This window comes from Cherax quadricarinatus, chromosome 3, assembly GCF_038502225.1.
Source record: "Cherax quadricarinatus isolate ZL_2023a chromosome 3, ASM3850222v1, whole genome shotgun sequence".
Classification (NCBI taxonomy): domain Eukaryota; kingdom Metazoa; phylum Arthropoda; class Malacostraca; order Decapoda; family Parastacidae; genus Cherax; species Cherax quadricarinatus.
This window is the reverse complement of record NC_091294.1, coordinates 1042603-1063667: the sequence shown is the minus strand read 5'-3', so window position 1 is coordinate 1063667 and position 21065 is coordinate 1042603. Positions and strand designations below refer to the sequence as shown.

The 21065-nt window shown below is 42.1% G+C and overlaps 1 protein-coding gene across 2 annotated transcripts in view; it reads right to left on the bottom strand.

Annotated features, from left to right (window-relative positions):
• Nucleotides 1-3458: 3458 nt before the first annotated feature.
• The window catches only part of LOC128684095 (bicaudal D-related protein homolog), a 651241-nt gene continuing 633634 nt past the window's right edge, over nucleotides 3459-21065 (bottom strand). For both annotated transcript variants that reach the window (XM_070089940.1, XM_070089947.1), the window contains 4 exons: nucleotides 9892-10092; nucleotides 9443-9577; nucleotides 8208-8360; nucleotides 3459-6864 (listed from right to left, as the gene is read on the bottom strand). In XM_070089940.1, the coding sequence (XP_069946041.1) occupies nucleotides 6670-6864; nucleotides 8208-8360; nucleotides 9443-9577; nucleotides 9892-10092 (684 nt within the window). In that variant the 3' untranslated portion in view covers nucleotides 3459-6669. The remainder of the gene's footprint in view (nucleotides 6865-8207; nucleotides 8361-9442; nucleotides 9578-9891; nucleotides 10093-21065) is intronic.

The following is a 21065-nucleotide window of genomic DNA, read 5'->3' as shown; positions in this document are numbered from 1 at the left end:
TGACGTGCTTTATCAAGTGCGGGTTCCAAACAGGTGCTGCATACTCCAGTATGGGCCTGACATACACGGTGTACAGTGTCTTGAATGATTCCTTACTAAGGTATCGGAATGCTGTTCTCAGGTTTGCCAGGCGCCCATATGCTGCAGCAGTTATCTGATTGATGTGTGCTTCCGGAGACATGCTCGGTGTTATACTCACCCCAAGATCTTTCTCCTTGAGTGAGGTTTGCAGTCTTTGGCCACCTAGCCTATACTCTGTCTGTGGTCTTCTGTGCCCTTCCCCTATCTTCATGACTTTGCATTTGGCAGGATTAAATTCGAGAAGCCATTTGCTGGACCAGGTGTCCAGTCTGTCCAGGTCTCTTTGAAGTCCTGCCTGGTCCTCATCAGATTTAATTCTCCTCATTGACTTCGCATCATCTGCAAACAGGGACACTTCTGAGTCTAACCCTTCCGTCATGTCGTTCACATATACCAAAAATAGCACTGGTCCTAGGACCGACCCCTGTGGGACCCCGCTCGTCACAGGTGCCCACTGTGATACATCATTACGTACCATGACTCGTTGTTGCCTCCCTGTCAGGTATTCTCTGATCCATTGCAGTGCCCTTCCTGTTATATGCGCCTGATGCTCTAGCTTCTGCACTAATCTCTTGTGAGGAACTGTGTCAAAGGCCTTCTTGCAGTCCAAGAAGATGCAATCAACCCACCCCTCTCTCTCTTGTCTTACTTCTGTTATTTTATCATAAAACTCCAGAAGGTTTGTGACACAGGATTTGCCTTCCGTGAATCCGTGCTGGTTGGCATTTATACTCCTGTTCCGTTCCAGGTGCTCCACCACTCTCCTCCTGATAATCTTCTCCATAATTTTGCATACTATACACGTCAATGACACAGGTCTATAGTTTAGTGCCTCTTTTCTGTCTCCTTTTTTGAAAATGGGAACTACATTTGCCGTCTTCCATACCTCAGGTAGTTGCCCAGTTTCCAGGGATGTGTTGAAGATTGTGGTAAGTGGTACGCACAACATATCTGCTCCCTCTCTAAGGACCCACGGAGAGATGTCCGGTCCCATTGCCTTTGAGGTATCGATGTCCCTTAGCAGTTTCTTCACCTCCTCCTCATCTGTATGTATGTCGTCCAACACTTGTTGGTGTATTCCTTGTTGGTGTCCCCATCTGGTCTGTCCCCCCAGAGTCCTTCCTGTCTCTACTGTAAATACTTCCTTAAATCTCGTGTTGAGCTCCTCACATACCTCTTGATCGTTTCTTGTGAGTTCTCCACCTTCTTTCCTCAGCCTTATCACCTGGTCCTTGACTGTTGTCTTCCTCCTAATGTGGCTATACAGCAGTTTCGGGTCAGATTTGACTTTCGATGCTATGTCGTTTTCATACTGTCGCTGGGCCTCCCTCCTTATCTGCGCATACTCGTTTCTGGCTCTTCTACTACATGTACCCATGTTGTGTGACACTACATGTACCCATGTTGTGTGACACTACATGTACCCATGTTGTGTGACACTACATGTACCCATGTTGTGTGACACTACATGTACCCATGTTGTGTGACACTACATGTACCCATGTTGTGTGACACTACATGTACCCATGTCTGACACTACATGTACCCATGTTTCATGAACTATAATAACATGTTTTACAAAACATTTAATGCTATACAAACTTCTCCTAAACATAAATATGGATGAAACAAAAACTATTTCTTAGAAATATAGTGCAATTTTTTTTAAGTATTTGTGCTTTTATAACGTCGGTGCAATTTATTATATATTTGTCAGCTTTCAGTAAGTCATGAAAAAGATATGTTGTTTATCGTAGTTATGTTTGATTTTATGTCTATAATCATATAAGAATTTTTCTTAGCAATTTTGGAAAAACCTGTTGCCAGCAGTCCTGCATCAATAAATTTTAAGTTGTGATGACCATAAGTTTTGTATATACCACAGTAAGAGAGATGAGTTGCGACATAAGATATATACACTGAGTTGTGTATTTCTTGGTATATGTACAATAATAAGTTCCTTTAAGTAGATATTTGAATACGGTCATTAAGAACTGAAAGATTGAGATAATCACAGTATTAGGTATAATAATAGGAAAACCAAACGTTTATTCTACTCATTTATTGCACTAATATACAGATGCTTCATCAATCCACGTGTCCTAATACACACACACGATATTAACAGTCTGGCTTTACATAACATTTCTCTATTATGTGCTCTTACTTTGGACAGGTTCTTTAATAAGGTAACCAACCTACTTACCCACGAGTGGGTGGAACCTCACACACACACACACACACACACACACACACACACACACACACACACACACACACACAGGTAAAAGGGCGTTACTCCTATTACAACTCCGTTCTCCAGGAGAAACCTTAATATGGTATGAAATCTATATATTTGTGAACTTTAACAAAATTATTAATAGAATCAAAGGCAATACAACACAATTATTAATAACTTCATACACGCAACATAATAACTGGACGGATACAAGGCATGTGAATTTGTTTTTCATGTCAATCTATAATTATTAATGATTAATAACACAAAATTATGATGCATCGTAGTGCAACGGGAGAAAAAAATTACCTTAAACTAAAAATTTAGTTATCCTTTAAAAACTCTGATAATGGTCTGGGTTTCTAGATCTCCTGCGTAAACCTAAAAATGTAATATGCAATATGATGTTAATCTGGTTTTATGAAATTTTGAATTTATTTTAACTGTGTTTAAATATACAGTGCGGTATAATCTTAACTAGGAATGATTGATCACAGAGGATGAAATATAATTTTCTTAAGTTTATCAAATTAATACATAACTATTTGCCTTAACTGTGTCAAGTAATAACTTGAGATATTTCAATTTCCTTCGGTCAAAATTTCGCGTTTACACTAGAAAACTAAATATTATTTATAAGATAATCATCCTATGTGACCAATTATTTAGAATACGGTTAAGTTTTGCTGACCCCCCACCCCATCCCCGTCCCCTGTTATTTACACTTTATTTACACCTACTAGGAAAAGAAACGAAAATACAGGAATTACAATAGGAAATAGTTCCTTAGTTGAGTTTATGTGAACAATTGAATTAACTTAGTGAACAATTGAATTAAGTGAACAATTTAATTAACATAATATGGAATGTCAGGAGCTCTGTTTTTTTTATCGTGTGCTGCATGTGAGTATGAAGTCTGTATGTATGACCCAGGTATTGTATACAGTGTGTGTGCGTATACACATGCACACATTTCTAAAGTTAAAATATTTTAAACCCTTTACCAGGCCTGGGAAAGGGTAATTACCCCTCTCCAGGCCTGGTAAAGGGTTAAAGTTTAAATATATATATATATATATATATATATATATATATATATATATATATATATATATATATATATATATATATATATATATATATATATTAGGCGTTCCAGGAATTTAGTGAATGATTTTGTATAAAAATTATATGAATATACAAAAGAACATTTTCTAAATCACAGAAACAGTAAATTTAGGTAACATTTGTTGGGAGTAAGGCAGCCTTAAATAAGGTCACTTATTATACTAGAACAACCTGTGTTAACCATTATTACGTCCAGTCAGTAAGGGACTTAAAACTAGAAAAAAATATGCAATTATAAGCGCAATGGGTAGAGAAATGAAAAATTTATTCTATAAGAATTGTGCGCGAGGACAGGATCCAAAGAATTAAATGCCAATAGCCTAATAAAAAACAGATCAGAAGGTTGAGTGAATAAATGCCAATTACCTTTTGAAAGTAGCTTCCTGAAGGAAAACAAATAATGAAATCATCAGAGGGGGAACCTCCAGACACGGATATATATATAGACAAGTGTTATCTGTGTATATACAGTACACAATTTGATCACTGAAGTCGTGATATCCGTGTTCTTGTGGAAAGGCAGCTTAAGAACGAGTGATGGCAGACAGTTTTCCTTCTTTGGATCACCCGCCTTTGTGGGAAACATTTATAGTTGGTAAATCAGGTAGATACTGTCTCTATGACCCTCGTAGCCGTCGATAGGCTGGTAATCTAAACCTATTAACACTACCTCCAGTGTTAACATGAAATATATGGAGGCTGGTGACAAAATAATATACACCCTGGCTTCATTTCAGTTACATTCATTTGAAGAAAAACTAAAACATAACTAAACATGCTTAACTATTAACAAGAGGGACTTTCCTGTATCTTCCTGAGTCGATAGACACTGGCATTTCTACCGCAGGAAAATCGCATATCAATCAATATTTATCTTAAGTTTTTGAGGGAAGAAAAAAATATTCGAGATTGTTGACAATGCTGCGGCAATGCAGAGGATTTTAACCCACCAAGTAGTGTTCCCATAACTATCCTAGATCACACCCATTACAATTATATGAAACAAACTGTCGAGTATAAAGTAACGATCTGTGTGCACCACAGAGACCCATGCCGGTTTTAAATAAGGTCTTGTAATCCGAGTGAACCTCGCAATGAAACTCAAATCCATTTGGGAATCTCTCGGTGAAATTATCAAAATATACAAGTTTCCGAGAATCTTTTTATTTTATATAACTACGCTTACATAAACTATGCCAGGAAGATTCTGGAGCTACCAGGCATGGGACAACGTTCCAGGAAGTTACGGGAAGTGATAATAAATTATCCTATAGGGTTCTAATGGGATTGGCATGGGATACTATTCCAGGTTAGTTTTGGGGACTGAAATTATCCCAGGCGGTTCTGGGAAACTGACATTAAACCCAGGCGGTAGCTGGCACTAAACACCATCCCAAGGCGTTCTAAGGGACTGGCATGGAACACTATCGCTGGAACAGAGTATAGTGTATGCAGCCACAGCCTCAAGACGGAATAAACAAGTTCCTAGGTTATCAAAGAAGAGTTTAACCGAAATCAAATAATTGTGAAAATAGTAAATAAGATATCTTAACACTAGAGAGATCTGGAAGGGGTTTGAGACGCTATGTGCTACACACCATTAAAATATCCCACATTAAAATACCTTAATCAGAGCAAGTGTCTTACTAAAACTTTTAGTTTTGTAAAGACCACCGAATTTGGCCATACACAAAAAATAGACATGGTAATATTAAACTCGTGTAAGCCAAGTATAGCTCAATATATCACAGCTAAGTATTACAACTAATATAATTTTATATTTATATATGTATATATAATGTATATTTATACAACTATTAGGATTTTCCCAGCTTGCTGAAAGTACATCAATGCCAAGTAAGGCATACTAAGTAGTGCTTCTTAAAATAAAAATTTACCATAATATTATGGGTTCATTAAGTACTCATCAGCAGCGCCAACTTCACTATTCTTTCAACACATTAGTAAGAGTTAAAGCCAAACATGATCAGAGCTGACAAAGCTTGTATTAAAGCTTAGGACCCAACTCAAGAGTAATTGAAAATGCCGGTGATCGCGGTAGACGTAAACACCATGTTAAACCAGCTGTTTTAGTATTCCGGCTGCAGACCGCCTGCCCACCGCAACAACACCGCCCTACCCATTCAGCAGCAATCCAAATTTTAAATTATAACTTAAACTTTGCTCTAGTATTTACCTAGCCAAGAATATATAACTAATTATTTTAGAGCAGTTTAGAATGGGGGCCACAAAATGCGAACCAGCGAGTAAATTTGTGTAACTTAACGACACTGCTTCCTAACTGCATTTGAAGAAAATCAAACTTGTTGTTGAATGAGGATAACAGCTAAGTGACCCTCCAAAAGGGAAAACACAGACAGACACAGACACACATTGTTCAGTTCACCTCAAACTGTTGTGGTACGACCTACTTCACTGACGTGATGGCAGTGTAGTGAAGCATAAGAGGTAAAAACTTTGGGAATAACTCAGGCAATACAAAACTCAAGATTCTGTTACACTGGAGAGATGAAGAGTATATTTTATTTACTTAACTCAAAACTACTCTATCTATAGCTACTATTTATTAATTATCTCCACATGACTTGAGGGATTGATCTATTACATGGCTGACACCAGCACCTCTTCACTACATACAGCGAAGTTTGCTTGATGACTACAAAACCCCTCTCATCAGCTGCCAACTGTCCTCGCTAGAGGGAACTCTCAGAAGTTCAAGACAACTCAAAATGCGACCAGATGCAATCAAAATGCTATTCTGTAATTATCAGACTTCCAGGTGGTAAAACACGAAGGGTTCATCTTGGGCCAGACGTCAATATCCAGGCGCTGTCCACAGTCACTCACACTGCCTGAGGAAAGGTGTTGGAAGCAGCATGATGGTCCAAGTGATGTCCCGATGGTCATTTCAGGCGTGAAAGATGATGCACAATTCCAAGCAGATTAGATTTACAAAATGACCTTGTTAACTTGTGGCGGGGGTTGTTGCACTCATTCTACTTTTGCAGAGGTTACTAAAAGTTAACAGTGTGGTGGAACTAACAATGAAAGTTGCACTGGTCAAGACATTAGGTGTTCAAACACATTTTGCTGTTTGAGATGAGAGTACCAGCTGTTGGGAAGGGAATATGACGTCGATAGAGAAGAGATGACAGTTATAAAAATTGATAATGAAGGTAGCCACGCTGGGCGTCTCGAGGTTACCGCTTAAGGGTAGTGAGGATGGAGAAGAGGCGAGAATTCTTCCTGGGCGAAGTCTTGCCACTACACGAGGAGTCGGAGTCGCTGGCGGCTTGGCAGCGTGCGGCAGCAGCTGCGGCTGCAGCAGCCCCACCCATCTCCAACTTGCTCAGCTTCCTGCGCATCTGTTCGTCCAGCAGCTGCTGCATATCAACCTGTCGTACCAGTGATACATTATTTTTTTTTTACTACGCCGGCTGTTTCTCACCAAAATAGGGTGACCCAAAAATAAGGGAAACATTCACTCTCACTTATTCAAAAAGTATCTTACCAGAAGAGTGAAGACAATTACAATAACCCCACGACTAACATTCCACTTCAGCATAGTACAAACACTATTTCCCACCTACATCTATATTAAATAAAGGTCCATCTGTACACAAATGAATTACAATATATTTTGTCTTATATACTGTACACCTTTGTATAGACATGAATATTTTTTTTATTAACACATCGGCCTTTTCCCAGCAAGGCAGGATGACAAAAAAAAAGAACAAAAAAGAAGAAACACACTTTCATCATTCACTCCACCACTGTTTTGCCAGAGGCGTGCCTACACTACAGTTAAAAAAAAACTTCAACATATCAACACCCATCTTTCAGAGTGCTTTCTACCTTCAGGACTCAAGTCCTGCTAACCGGTTTCCCTAAATACCTTCATAAATGTTACATTGTTCACACTCCAACAGCAGGTCAGATCTAAAAACCATTCGTCTCCACTCCTTCCTAACACGCTCACGCACGCTTGTTGGAATTCCAAACCCCTCTAACTCCCATTTTGTGTTAGATTCTTTATTTCTTAATCCCACATCTTCTGTCAAGACCAGAATAATCACTTCTCTTACAGCTCCATCTATAAATATATTGAACAACCATGGTGACATCACGCATCTCTGTCGAAGAACTTCTCTTACTGGGATATAACCTTCTCTCCTACATACTCTAACCTGAGCCTCATTATCTTCATAAAGACTCTTAACCGCTTTCAGTAACCTGCCACCTATTACATACATTTACATCTGCCACACTGCTCTCCTATCCACCCAATCGTGTACCTTTACCAAAACCATAAATGCAACAAAAACCTCTTTACCCTTATCTAAATACTGTTCACCTATATGCTTCACTGTGAACACTTGGTACATGAATCTATTGATATAATTTTTTTTAGCATCATTCAACTTTTCCCCTCGTTAATACAAGCACTTAATGTCAAACTTGTAAATTCACCTAAGCAACACAATTACTTTAAATGAACCTCAAGAGGCAGTTCCAACTAATCAAAATTATACAATGCTGACGACATGGAGCGGAAATTAAATATTCTTCACAAATTTTCATATTTACCGAAAGACAACAAAACAGCAGTAGCCAGTAGTTACGTGCACAGCCGACATTATAATATGAATATACAGGTGCTGAAAGATGTACATGCAAAAGTACGCATATTAGTATAATTTATAAACATTAACAAAAGTAGGTATGCCTAACTCACCTGCCACTGTTCCAGTTGCTGCGAGAGCTCCACCTTCTGCTGGATGGCCTCCATGAGCTGCGAGTTGATCTGCATCACATCGATTCTGGTCCTGGCCAGCTCGATCTCGCACGCGTTCTTGCGGGCCACTGCGTTGTCTCGCATATCCCAAGCCTGCGTGTGTGTGGGGTACACAAGTTCCTCCTTTAGTTTTGTTATATTTAACAAAATTAAGTACACCTGTAATGCGGCTGTGCCATTCTATAAGTAACAATGTGGGACTACCAATGGAAATAAGTCACTCTGTCTGACTTTTTTGGGTTATCCTAGGTTCTCTACACATATGCTGCTATGTATGATAATTCTATGTAACTGTATTTGTGTATACCTGAATAAACTTACTTACTTACTTACAGTACTCTATTCTAAATGGAAGCTATATTGTTGGAACAACTTGATGTTTCCCTGTCATACACCATTACACTGCAAGAAATCCATACATGAAGTACTGAAATTCGTAAAAACTGATATGGGATTTCAATACAAATTCAGTATGTAAAGTAAAAGGACACAAGTGCAACTAATGTGACATTTATTGTGGCAACGTTTCGCTCTCCAGGAGCTTTATCAAGCCATAATGGCTTGATAAAGCTCCTGGAGAGCGAAACGTTGCCACAATAAATGTCACATTAGTTGCACTTGTGTCCTTTTACTTTACATATTGTCGGTAATTCTACCAACTTTATTACAAATTCAGTAGTTGTGACAACTGGAGTCACTATTACGTTAGAAAGATCTTTCATGATGGCCTATAACCCTGTAATACACAGGGGAAATGAAATTTATGTATCACAGTGAAAATTACACATACATAATACATATACCTATAACAAACATGCACATAAATGCAACCTACATATACGTGCCCTCTCCTGTATACCTCGTCTTCATCCACTATTTATTTTTTGGGGAGAGCCTCCCCCCTCACCGTCCCTTCAGTCCTCCTCTTCCTCTATTTGAAAACAATACATTCAGTAAGATACAATACAGGAGTCGACGCTAGCCACTGGAACACTGATGCAGTTTACAAAACCCAGGGAAGTCAATTAACTATGCAATAATACTCATGGCAGAGTAGCAGGGGTAGTGGTGGTGGTGGTACAACTAAACCGTGGTTGTCATGAGCACAAAGCCTCAACATAGACCGCAGGCAGTTTGGTACCTGCCTTTCCCCATGTCTTCCAAGTATCTCTCACCTTCTTGATGAGCTCGTCCTTGGCCAGGTGAGTATTGTCGAGGTCATGCTTGAGGTTGTCGCGCTGTTCGGCCACAGCCTTCAGTTGGGCCTCCCCAAGAGTCACCTGGTGGCTCAGGTCAGCTGCTTCGTCACTCTGTAAACAATATATTCAAGTTACTCTTTTTATAAAAAATAGAAGAAATTTAGTAATTTTAACTTAATATAATCATGAATTTTTTTTGTAAAGGTATACGAATTATTTTACAAGAAGCTGTTCATATTACAATTACATCAATAGGTTGTAACTTTCACAAAACTGACAAAAATAGTATTCAAATATACTTAGCTACGAAAAATAATGAATTAAAACTTTTATATTTCTGTGGATAGTGTAATAAACATACACAGTAGACTTCGTTTTCAGTATTCCCTACAAAGCTTTACATCAATGTTGCTAGAGTGTCTTACCTTGGCCTTGAGCTTGTCCTTGGCGTCAGCAAGCTCGATGTTGAGCTTGTCGACGGCCTCGAGAGCTCTATGGACCTCTTGCTCGAGCTGGAGCCTATCTTCACTGCGGCCACAGGCAGCACACTCACCCTGTGCCTCACGTCGCAGTAGGTCCCTCACCAGACCCTTCAACTCCCGCACCACACCACCCAACACGCCACTCTGATCACATAATAATACACAACTTATTACATACAGTATTTTTATTTAGATGTTAGATAACCTATCATTAAAAAACCTAAGGTAGACAAATTAAAGTTGGGGCGGATTATAAGTGCGGAATGTTTTTACATAATTTCCTAAATGTAGAACATATAAATGAATAATATAATAGTTTATTAAAATGTGATGCTATTTGGACCTTTCGAGTAAGGAGGGGGGAGGAGGCAGAACAGTCGAGAGTGACACAGCATGGACGCCATATTGAAACTGAATGAGTGAACACTGGATTGAATTGTGCAATGTAATCAGGAGTTCTCGAAGGTCAATTGGTGCATATCGGCCAATCCGTAATTTAGAAAAAAATGACTCGTTCCTGTTCGGCAACAAGGACGGAAAAATAGAGGACTTCAATGAATCCTTCCCAATAACACACATTGATGCTTACCCATAATGTACATTATTATAATAAAAAAAGTGCTAAACCACAAGGGCTATACAGCACTGCAGGGCAGGAAGGAAGCAGGGAAATCAGGTGGCAAAAGGGAGAGAGAATTAGTAGGGTACGGAGAACAGTGGGGCAGTGGATAGTACAGGGGTAGAGGGTAGCAAGAGACTGAGGTAGAAAGGGCAGAGGGGAGTACGAAAGGTATCGTCATCAGAGTTTGTGGAGTAAGTCAGTTGTTGTCAAGAAGTCAATGAGAGAGCCAGGATTAAAGGAGGGTCCATCAGCAAGAAGGGAAGGTAAAGAGAGAGTAGTAGAGCGGAGACGAGGTTGGAGGTAAATTCTGCGTGCTTGCTGATAGAGTGGGCAATCTAACAGAATGTGGCTAACCGATACTGGAACCTGACATGTCTCACAGATAGGAACTGGGAGCCTCTCCATGAGATACCCATGAGTAAGACGAGCGTGGCCAATGCGAAGATGGGAGAGAATAGTCTCCCAACCTCGACACTGATGACAAGAAGACGGCCAGTAACCTATACTCGGTTTAATAGAATGAAGTTTGTTACCGAGTAGATTAGACCAACGTTGTTGCCAACGGGTGTGAAGGTGGGTAGCTATTACAGCAAAATAGTCCGTAAATGGAACACCTCTATATGAAATTGGTAGGTCGTGTACTGCTGACCGCGCAGCAGTGTCTGTTCAGTGCCCTGTACGTCAACATGACCAAGGACCCAACAAAAAACAATATCTTTATGCTTGGTAGAGATATGGTGTAGCCAAAGTTGGATACAGAGGACTAGGGGGTGAGGTGCATCAAATTTTCGTATAGCCTGTAAAGCACTAAGGGAGTCTCAGACAACCACACATGATGACACAAGCATCGATGCAATATGGATAAGTGCTGCAAGAATGGCATACAATTCAGCTGTAAAAATGCTAGCCGAGGATAGTAAATGTCCTCGCACGACACTGTCCAGAAACACTGCTGTGACTCCGACACCATCAGAAGACAGAGTCATCTGTGTACACTGCGATGGCACGAGAATGAGAGCAGAAGTCGTCAAGAAAAAGAGAGCGGGAAGCTACCGTAGGCAGTTGGGCTTTCGCGCAAGGGAGTAAGAACAGACTTGGACAGCTGGAACTTCCCAGGGGGGCAGGGAAAAGTGAGATGCTACATGAACATAGAAAGATGGTAACTGAAGGGAAGACGAGCGAATGTAGTCGAAGAGAAAAGGAACAGAGCAAACAGGGGTGATGAACAAGTAATGTCTACTAACATCGATGACTATTCTATATATGGAAGGATTGCGGAGATCATGAGAGCGAACATAGTAGCGAAGGCAATGGGCATTACGGCGATCGGACAAGGATGGAATATTCGCTTCTGCATAGAGGCTCTCAACAGGGGAAGAGCAAAAAGAACCAAGGCACAAATGTAATCCCTGGTGATGGATGGGATTAAGGCTCGAGAGAGTAGTAGAAGCCGCTGAATAGATCTGATCACCATAATCGAGTTTCGATAAAATGAGGGCTGAATGTAGGCGAAGGAGAGTTCGACGATCAGCTCCCCATGAAAGATGAGCAAGGGTTTTAAGAAGGTTCAGCCGGTTGTGACAAGTTGCCTTCAGAGAGGTAATGTGAGGTTTCCAGGATAACCTACAGTCAAAGAGAAGGCCTAGAAACCTGACTATCACGTTCAGGGATATGCAAGCCATAGAGGTACAAAGGATGATCGGAGATGACAGAGCGTCTAGTGAAAGTAATTTTGGCGAGTTTTGGTACTGGAAAATTTAAACCCATGCGTGGTGGCCCAATTGGAAACATGATCGACTGCATGCTGGAGAGAAACTGTAATGAGGTGACAGCGCCTGCACAAGCTATAGTGAAGTCATCAATATAGAGTGATGACCAAATATTGGATGGAAGACTAGAGGCCAAATCATTTATAGCAAGGAGAAAAAGTGCTGTGGTCAGAACACATCCCTGAGGAACACCCTCAGCTTGGACAAAGCCTGGGGAGAGCACATTATTAACCCGAACACGGAAATGTCTGTCAGTTAAAAAGTTTTTAAGGAAGGATGGTAGATTGCCTCGGAGGACTAAGGAGTGGGCTTGGGCCAAAGTATTATACCTCCAAGTTGTATCATATGCCTTCTCGAGGTCAAAAAATACGGCAATAACCGAGTGGTTATTTGCAAAGGCATTACGAACATACATATCCAAGCATAGTAAGGGGTCTATGGTAGAACGGCCCTTACGAAAGCCACACTGACGAGTGGAGAGACTGTTGTGTGTGTCTAAATACCACATTGAATGTCGATTTACCAGATGTTCCATCACTTTGCAAACTGCACTGGTAAGAGCAATGGGACGATAGTGGGAGGCATCATGTCCCGTAGTACCCGGTTTGCAGAAAGGGAGAACAATGGCAGATTTCCACAGCTGGGGGAGAATTCCGTGACCAAATAAGATTGAAGAGGTGTAAGAGGACTACAAGGGCTGATTGATGTAAATGTTGTAACATCCGAATATGAATGTCGTCAGGCCCAGCTGCCGATGATCGGCAAGTTGAGAGTGTTGCCTCCAGTTCCTGAAGTGTAAAAGGCACATTATACGGTTCTTCAATGTGAGAAGAAAACTCCAAGGGTGCTAGCTCTCTGGCAGACTTTGAGGAAAGAAACGAGGGGCATAGATGGTGCCCCTGAGAAATACAGACCAGATAACTGCCAATTTCAATGGCAGTGTCAAGAGGGTTTGCTATATCAACACCGGCAACCTGCAAAACAGGAGCCGGGTCAGGAGAGTGTTTACCACTCAGTTTCTGTACTTTTTTTCCAGACTGCACTCATAGAGGAAGCCGAGGTGATGGTGGAAACAATCTCGCTAGCAAGTGCGTTTAGCGTCACGGATGACACAGCAAGCAACCGCTAGCTTCTGCTTAAAATCAAGAAGTCTCTCTGTGGTTCAATTGTACTGGTACCTGCCCCACAGTGCGTTTCAAACGTACTGCCTGAGCACAGGCAGGAGACCACCATGGCACACACTTCTGAGAATGCCTACCTGAGGTTTTGGGGGATAGAATGAGAAGCTGCAGTTAAAACTGATGTCGAGAAGAGGTGTAAAAGTTCATCAATGGAGGATGAAGAAGGAACCTCACTAAAAGCAGTTAGTTGCGAGTAATGGTCCCAATTTGCTCGATCAAACTGTCAGCGAGGGCTACGAAGAGGTGGTGAATATGAAGGAGAAGTAAGAATGATTGGAAAGTGATCGCTGTCATGCAAATCCGGTAGAACCGACCAGGCGAAGTCTAGTGCAGTGGAGGAAGAGCAGACCAAGAGATCGATGCAAGAGAGAGTATGAGTACGAGGATCAAAATGGGTGGGGGTACCCATATTTAAAACATGGAGGGGGTGAGAAGCGAGAAAAGCCTCCAACTGAATGCCACACGAGTCACAGTGAGACCCCCCCCCCCCAGAGGAAATGGTAGGCATTAAAATCGCCAAGCAATAGAAGTGGTGGCAGTAAGGATGAAACAAGAAAGGCAAAATCTGGGATAGATAATGTCCCAGGAGGAGATATAAAGAACATATCGTAAACCACTTATTCAAGTGGACATGGGCTGCGGTGTAATGCAGCGAGGTATGTACAAATAGTTGACAGTACGGAATATCATTGCATAGAGGACAGGCACTTTCATTCAAGGTCCCATCTGAGAAAGGATCCGAAGAATACAGTAAATTATAGCCCGAGATATGTTGGAAAAGAGCCGAGTGTAATTTTGGTTCTTGTAAGCAAACACCAACAGGGGAAAACCTGGAAAGCAACATCTGAAGCTCACCCTGATTATCCCTGAAGCTGCAGATATTCCACTGTAAATAGGCCATGACTGGCAACGAGCAAAGTTCTAGCTGCCCAGACAACTTTTGTTCCAAGTAGGGAAATTAGATCTAACAAAAATGATCCCAAATGGATCAACAATAGATTAAAACATCTCACTGGTCAAAAGAGAGGCATATATAGGCATATCAAGAGGGGATGGGCAGTTAAGAAATCAATATATTCAATTAAAGAGAAATAAAAAAAAGGAATAAGAAAAGCAAAAAGAGATTATGAGGCTAAGGTCGCAAGGGATTCAAAGACTAACCCAAAAGGGTTCTTTCAGGTATACAGAAGTAAGATTAGGGACAAGATTGGCCCACTTAAGAGTAACTCTGGTCAGATCACTGACAGTGATAAAGATATGTGTGAAATTCTAAATACCTACTTCCTCTCAGTTTTCACCCAGGAAAATACTAGCGATATTCCTAAAATAATAGATTACGTAGAACAGGACGATAATAAACTATGTACGATTGCGGTAACTAGTGACATGGTCCTCAGACAAATAGAGAAACTAAAACCTGACAAATCCCCAGGCCCTGATGAACTGTTTGCAAGGGTGTTAAAGGAATGTAAAGAGGAACTTAGCATACCTTTGCCTAATCTTTTTAACATATCACTACAAACTGGCATAGTGCCTGATAAGTGGAAAATGGCAAATGTAATGCCTATTTACAAGGCAGGTGACAGGTCCTTGGCTTCGAACTATAGACCAATAAGCCTTACCTCCATAGTGGGAAAATTTATGGAATCAATAATTGCCGAAGCAATTCGTAGCCATCTTGACAGGCACAGATTGATTAATGATTCTCAACATGGTTTTACAAAGGGGCATTCCTGTCTTACGAATTTACTAACTTTTTTCACTAAGGTGTTTGAGGAGGTAGATCATGGTAATGAATATGATATTGTGTAAATGGACTTCAGTAAGGCTTTCGATAGAGTTCCACACCAGAGGCTATTGAGGAAACTTTGGGCACACGGAATAGGACGACAAATTTTTTCCTGGGTAGAGTCATGGCTGACAAATAGACAGCAGAGAGTTTGCATAAATGGGGAGAAATCAGAATGGGGGCACGTCACAAGCGGTGTTCCTCAGGGGTCAGTGTTGGGCCCGTTGTTGTTCACAATTTACATAAACGACATAGATGAGGGAATAAATAGCGACATGAGCAAATTTGCTGATGACACCAAAATAGGCCGTCCAATTCATTCTAATGAGGACATTAGAGCACTCCAGGATGATTTGATTAGACTGACGCAATGGTCAGAGAAGTGGCAGATGCAGTTTAATATTGACAAATGCAAAGTTCTAAATGTTGGACAGTTAAATAGCCATGCCACATAAAAACTAAATAATGTAGATCTTAATACTACCGATTGCAAAAAGGATTTAGGAGTTCTGGTTAGCAGTAACCTAAAACCAAGACAACAGTGCATTAGTGTTCGCAATAAAGCTAACAGAATTCTTGGCTTCATATCTAGAAGTATAAATAATAGAAGTCCTCAGGTTGTTCTACAACTATATATCTTTGGTTAGGCCTCATTTAGACTATGCTGCTCAGTTCTGGTCACCGTATTACAGAATGGATATAATGCTCTGGAAAACGTACAAAGGAGGATGACAAAGATGATCCCATGTATCAGAAATCTTCCCTATGAGGATAGACTGAAGGCCCTGAATCTGCACTCTCTCGAAAGGTGTAGAATTAGGGGGGATATGATCGAGGTGTATAAATGGAAAACAGGAATAAATAAAGGGGATGTAAATAGCGTGCTGAAAATTTCCAGCCAAGACAGGACTCGCAGCAATGGTTTCAAGTTGGAAAAATTCAGATTCAGGAAGGATATAGGAAAGCACTGGTTTGGTAATAGAGTTGTGGATGAGTGGAACAAGCTCCCGAGTACAGTTATTGAGGCTAAAACGTTGTGTAGTTTTAAAAATAGGTTAGATAAATACATGAGTGGGTGTGGGTGGGTGTGAGTTGGACCTGACTAGCTTGTGCTGCTGGGTCTGGTACAGTGCTCCATCCTTGAGTGGAGATGACCAGACTGGGTGGGTCATTGGGATAATTCGGGGGGTGGGTCATTGGTCTAATCCGGGAGGAAACATGGACCTGCTCCGCTTGGATCAGTAGGCCTGTTGCAGTGCTCCCTCTTTCTTATGTTCTTATGTTCTTATGAATCTGCAGGTAAGGGCACCTACAGACTAGAGGGGTTAGAAAAGTATGTGCGGTGGTATCGGAAAATGTTCAAGAAGCAAAGGAAAGGGGCATTGCAAAGAATGGAGTTGTGGAGATGGAGGAGAGGGAAGAGAAGGAACAGGAGGGGGATCAGTGTCCATTGAAGGTTTAGTCTCTGCAATATATTCTAAAACAGCATCAAATGTTTCTGAATTCAAAGACGTTGTATGGGAGACAATATTGGAGATAGAAGGAGGAGGGTAAGTAAAGATTGGGACAGTAATGGACTGTACTAAAGTAGGGGGGGACGAAAGCATGTTGGGAACTGGAGAAGAAGTGTGGGAGGGGACAGAAGAGGCAGAAGCCTGGGAGGCGGCAGAAGAGGGAGAGACTTGGGAGGGGACAGGGGAGGAAGGCACAGAACGAGGAGGGCGGCGAACCTCCACACTTGTAATAGAGCCAGTGAGAGGGGAAGACCCAGGTACAGAGACTGGAAAGGTAAAATGTGGGGGCAGAAGGAGGGGGCAAAGAAGATTTGAGCAAAGGGGATTTTTTGGACTTCTGAGAAGTAGAGGGGCGATTGGTTGAAGGTGTTGTACAAGATCTTGTCGATACCGGGGCTTATGAGGGAGAACTTGAAGATGTCAGAACAGACTGAGGTGTTGAAGTAGGGATGTCTGAACCCAGGACAGCAAAAGAATTAGATACAGGAGCAACTATGGGAGGGGTAACAACAGAGGAGGCTGCAGAAGATGGGACCCCAGAAGTGGGGGGGACGTTTTGAAACACGAGAATAAGAAACATGGGGTAGTCTCCCTTGGAGGTGGAGATGAGAAACTGCCATAGCATAAGGGAGACCTTCTGCCTCTTTGAGGCAACGGATTTCATGCTCATTTAAGTAGATCTGGCAATGGCGAGAGTATGAAGGGTGTGCCTCATGACAATTAAGGCAAGAGGGAGGTCGACTGCAAGACATATTAGAATGGTCATTGGCACCACAGACTGGGCATTCGGCTATAGATCTGCAATATTTCTCTGGGTGACCAAATTGCCAGCAATTTCTACACTGTTGTGGTGTAGGGATCACCTTTTGAACTTGTAACCGATGTCCTGCGACATAAACAGAGGACGGTAATTCTTGGCTCTCGAAAGTTAATCGAGCCACATTGCAAGGGTATCGTCTCCGCCCGCGGGCAAGAAGGACATAAGTGTCTACCTTGAGGATTGAGAGATCTTAGAGTTCCAGCTGTTCAAGAATGTCATTGCCACATGCCTGAAAATTCTGTTGGACTATGGTATGGGGGCAGAATGACAGTACCACTACAAGAATTGAGGGAATGATATTTTTCAATAGTGACAGGAATAGTATCGATATGTGAAAGAAGAGAAAGATCATGAGCTTGGGTAGCATTCTGAACAGTGATGATGCACATACTGCTCTTCAGAGCATGAAAGGAAATATCTCTACCAACATGGCGGAGGAGCGCCTTGTTAATACTATGGTCGGAAAGATAGGTAATAGAGGAAGTCGGTCGTAAAGTAAAGAATTTAGTCCATTGAGCATTCCGAAACTGAGCATGGAAAGGGAGTGCTTGATATATTGATCTCTTCTGAGAAGAATGAGGTGGTGAAGTATCATCAGGCAATTGTCATTGGCGTTTAGGAGTGGGACCGGAGTTGGTCCGACGTGAAATGGGCTGGCGATTCAAAAATTGCTGCATCGTAGAGGGAGAGGCCAGAAGCATAGTCAAAGGAGAGCGGAGGTCAGACAAATCGAAGGAGTCAGTCGAAACCCCAGTACCTAAAGCAGGTGAGGAAACAGCACCAGCAAGAGATACAGGGGCATCAGGAGTGTCCAAAGAGTGGTCAAAAAACGAGGGTCAGAATGGGGTGCGGCATCAAGAAGGGGCTCAGGGGTAGTAGGTTCATGGACTGGGTTCTCCATGGTTAGGTTACTTCTTTTCTTTGTTTTTTTAAGAAAAAAAAAACTAAAAAGAAACTAAAAAGAAAAAAAAGAAAAAAAAGGGGGGAGCAAGGAGGAATAGTTCCCAGGAGGAATGACAGGGCCGGAAATCTCCCTCTGTGCCCAAGAGGACCTCGGCACCACAAGTAGCGCAGATGCAGCATGGAACCCATGCCATACCCTACCCTTCATGCCAGTAAACCAGCAATCTGGGATAGCAACCTCACATCTGCCGAGCTACCTCAGTGGACAAAAGAGGGGGCGGCCAGATATCCACCACAAAGCATAACTCCTTTGGCCACCACCCTCAGAATCTGAAAGGTGGCTTCCAGAGATACACTCGTTGCCCGAAAGACACCCAAAGCCACCCTCCGGGATACCGGAGAGGGATCGGGACATCCCCAGGCGATCCAGATTCTACGGCAAACTAAGCCACCGCCAAGAACCTCAACGGAATGGGATGGACCCCGGTACCCTTTCCCCTACCTAGGAACTTGAGTGCCTGTGGGAAAAATCCCAAAGGCCAAAAAGAGGAAGGGCAAAAGGGAGGGGTGGGGAGGAGGAAAGGAAAAAGGGGAGGATGGGATAGGGAAGGGGGGATTGGGGGGTAATTAGGTTCGGTCTGAGGAAGGAGACCGACAGGTCTAACTCCTCAGACCAAGAGCCTCTTCACCACGACAAGGAGCCCCCCTTGAAGAGGCCCATAATGTACAGTAGTTTTTGTGCTGGCCATCATAAATCCTAGCTGTAGAGGTAGCATTAGGGCGAGTTTTCATAAAATAATTATGATCCAGTAATTAAATGGCAAGTCGTTATACGAATTTCTTGTGTACCCAGCAAGCCTAATCATATACAGTTCACATTATTTTATAATTTACCGTTATTGGTATTAATGTTTAATATTGTAGTTATTAATTTAATGTCAGGTCTAGCTTTTTTGTGGGAGTGGGCATCGAGGGAGTGACAGTATGGCGACCTACTGTGACTAAGTCCCACTTATGTCACCCAAATTACTTGCAGATAATAATTCAGGTAATACCCTGTAAATTTCATGCAGGTAATTTACTCACATAATTCAAAATAATTAGTTTAAAAATCATAGTAGTGACGTGATACCAAATATGACCAACTCCATCATGCTCTCACCTCTAGAGTTATGACCAGACCGACATAAGTCAGTGTTTGTGAAACACTTGGAACTATCCTTCGATATCCCAGACGAGAGTATAGAACGCCTTCTCTGTTATGGTACGGGGAAAAGGAACTGGACAACTCCCTGTGATATAAAAGTGGCATTACTCCCTAAGTATTGGGATTTTACTGTGCAATGTCTCCCCGTGATCTGCTCAGCGTTGACTATACATACACTACTCTTGAGAACATGAAATATTTAATCAAACTCGTCGCAAGAGCGCCTTGCTGATACTATGATTTGAAAGATAGTCTGTCGGAGACGCCTGCTGAAAATTAAACAATTTAATCGACGAGTGTGAGCGTTGAGACAGATTGTAAGGGAAGAAATTGTTGAGCAGTTCGTTTCTGAGAACATTATTATAATCATGGGGGAGTGCTAAACCCGTAGGATTATACAGCGCATGTGGGGGGGGGGGAGATGGAAGGTATTCAGGTTCAATTCAGGAAATTGGAGCACAGATCCAATTCCCTAGATCAAGAGCCCCTCACCAGCATCAAGGAACCTCCCTTGAGGGGTTTCTGGGAACAAGAGCGAGAGGTAACAGGTTTAGTTTCCTTGTTACAGGCTGGGGTTGTTTGGTCGTTTGAACGAGGTACAGGAGTTAGTGTTTTCAGTAGTACGGACGATCCTCAAATCGAGGCACTGTAGAGGGGAAAGCCAGAATCAAGTGTCAGTCGGAACCTCGGTACCGGAGGTGGGCAACGAGGTGTTACCCGGGAGGGAGGAAGTTCATGGATATGTCTCCATGATAAGGTTGTGAATGTACTCATAGCTCCAAGGAGACACACACAGATAGTTTATCCCCCTTCCGCATCTGAGAGGACCCTCAGTGTAACTGGTAGTGTAGATGCTGCATGAAACCCATGCCAGAAAACCGATATTTAACGATGACCTCACATCCACCAAGCCACCTCGGCAGACAAAAACAGGGTGGTCGGAAGCTCGTCACAAGTTATACATCCTCCTTCTGCTGCTGCTGCTACCTCCAGGAACCGACAGGCAGCCTCCAGCACCCACCAACTTAAGGACACGCAAAGCCGCCTTCCGGAACCCCGTAGAGCAGATAGCACATCCCAAGATGATCAAAGGGCCTCAACGGAATGGAATGGACAAAGATTCTCTTTCTTTGACCCAGGAGCTATAATTTCCGAGGGAAGATCCCCAAACACCTAAAGTAGGAAAGAGAGGAGAGGGGAGAGAAGGGGATAAGAGGTGGGGTGGGAAAAACTGAGTGGGGAAGGGCATTTAAGTTTGGTCCTAGGAAGAAGATTCAAAGGCCCAATTCCCTAAATTACAAGCCTCTTCAAC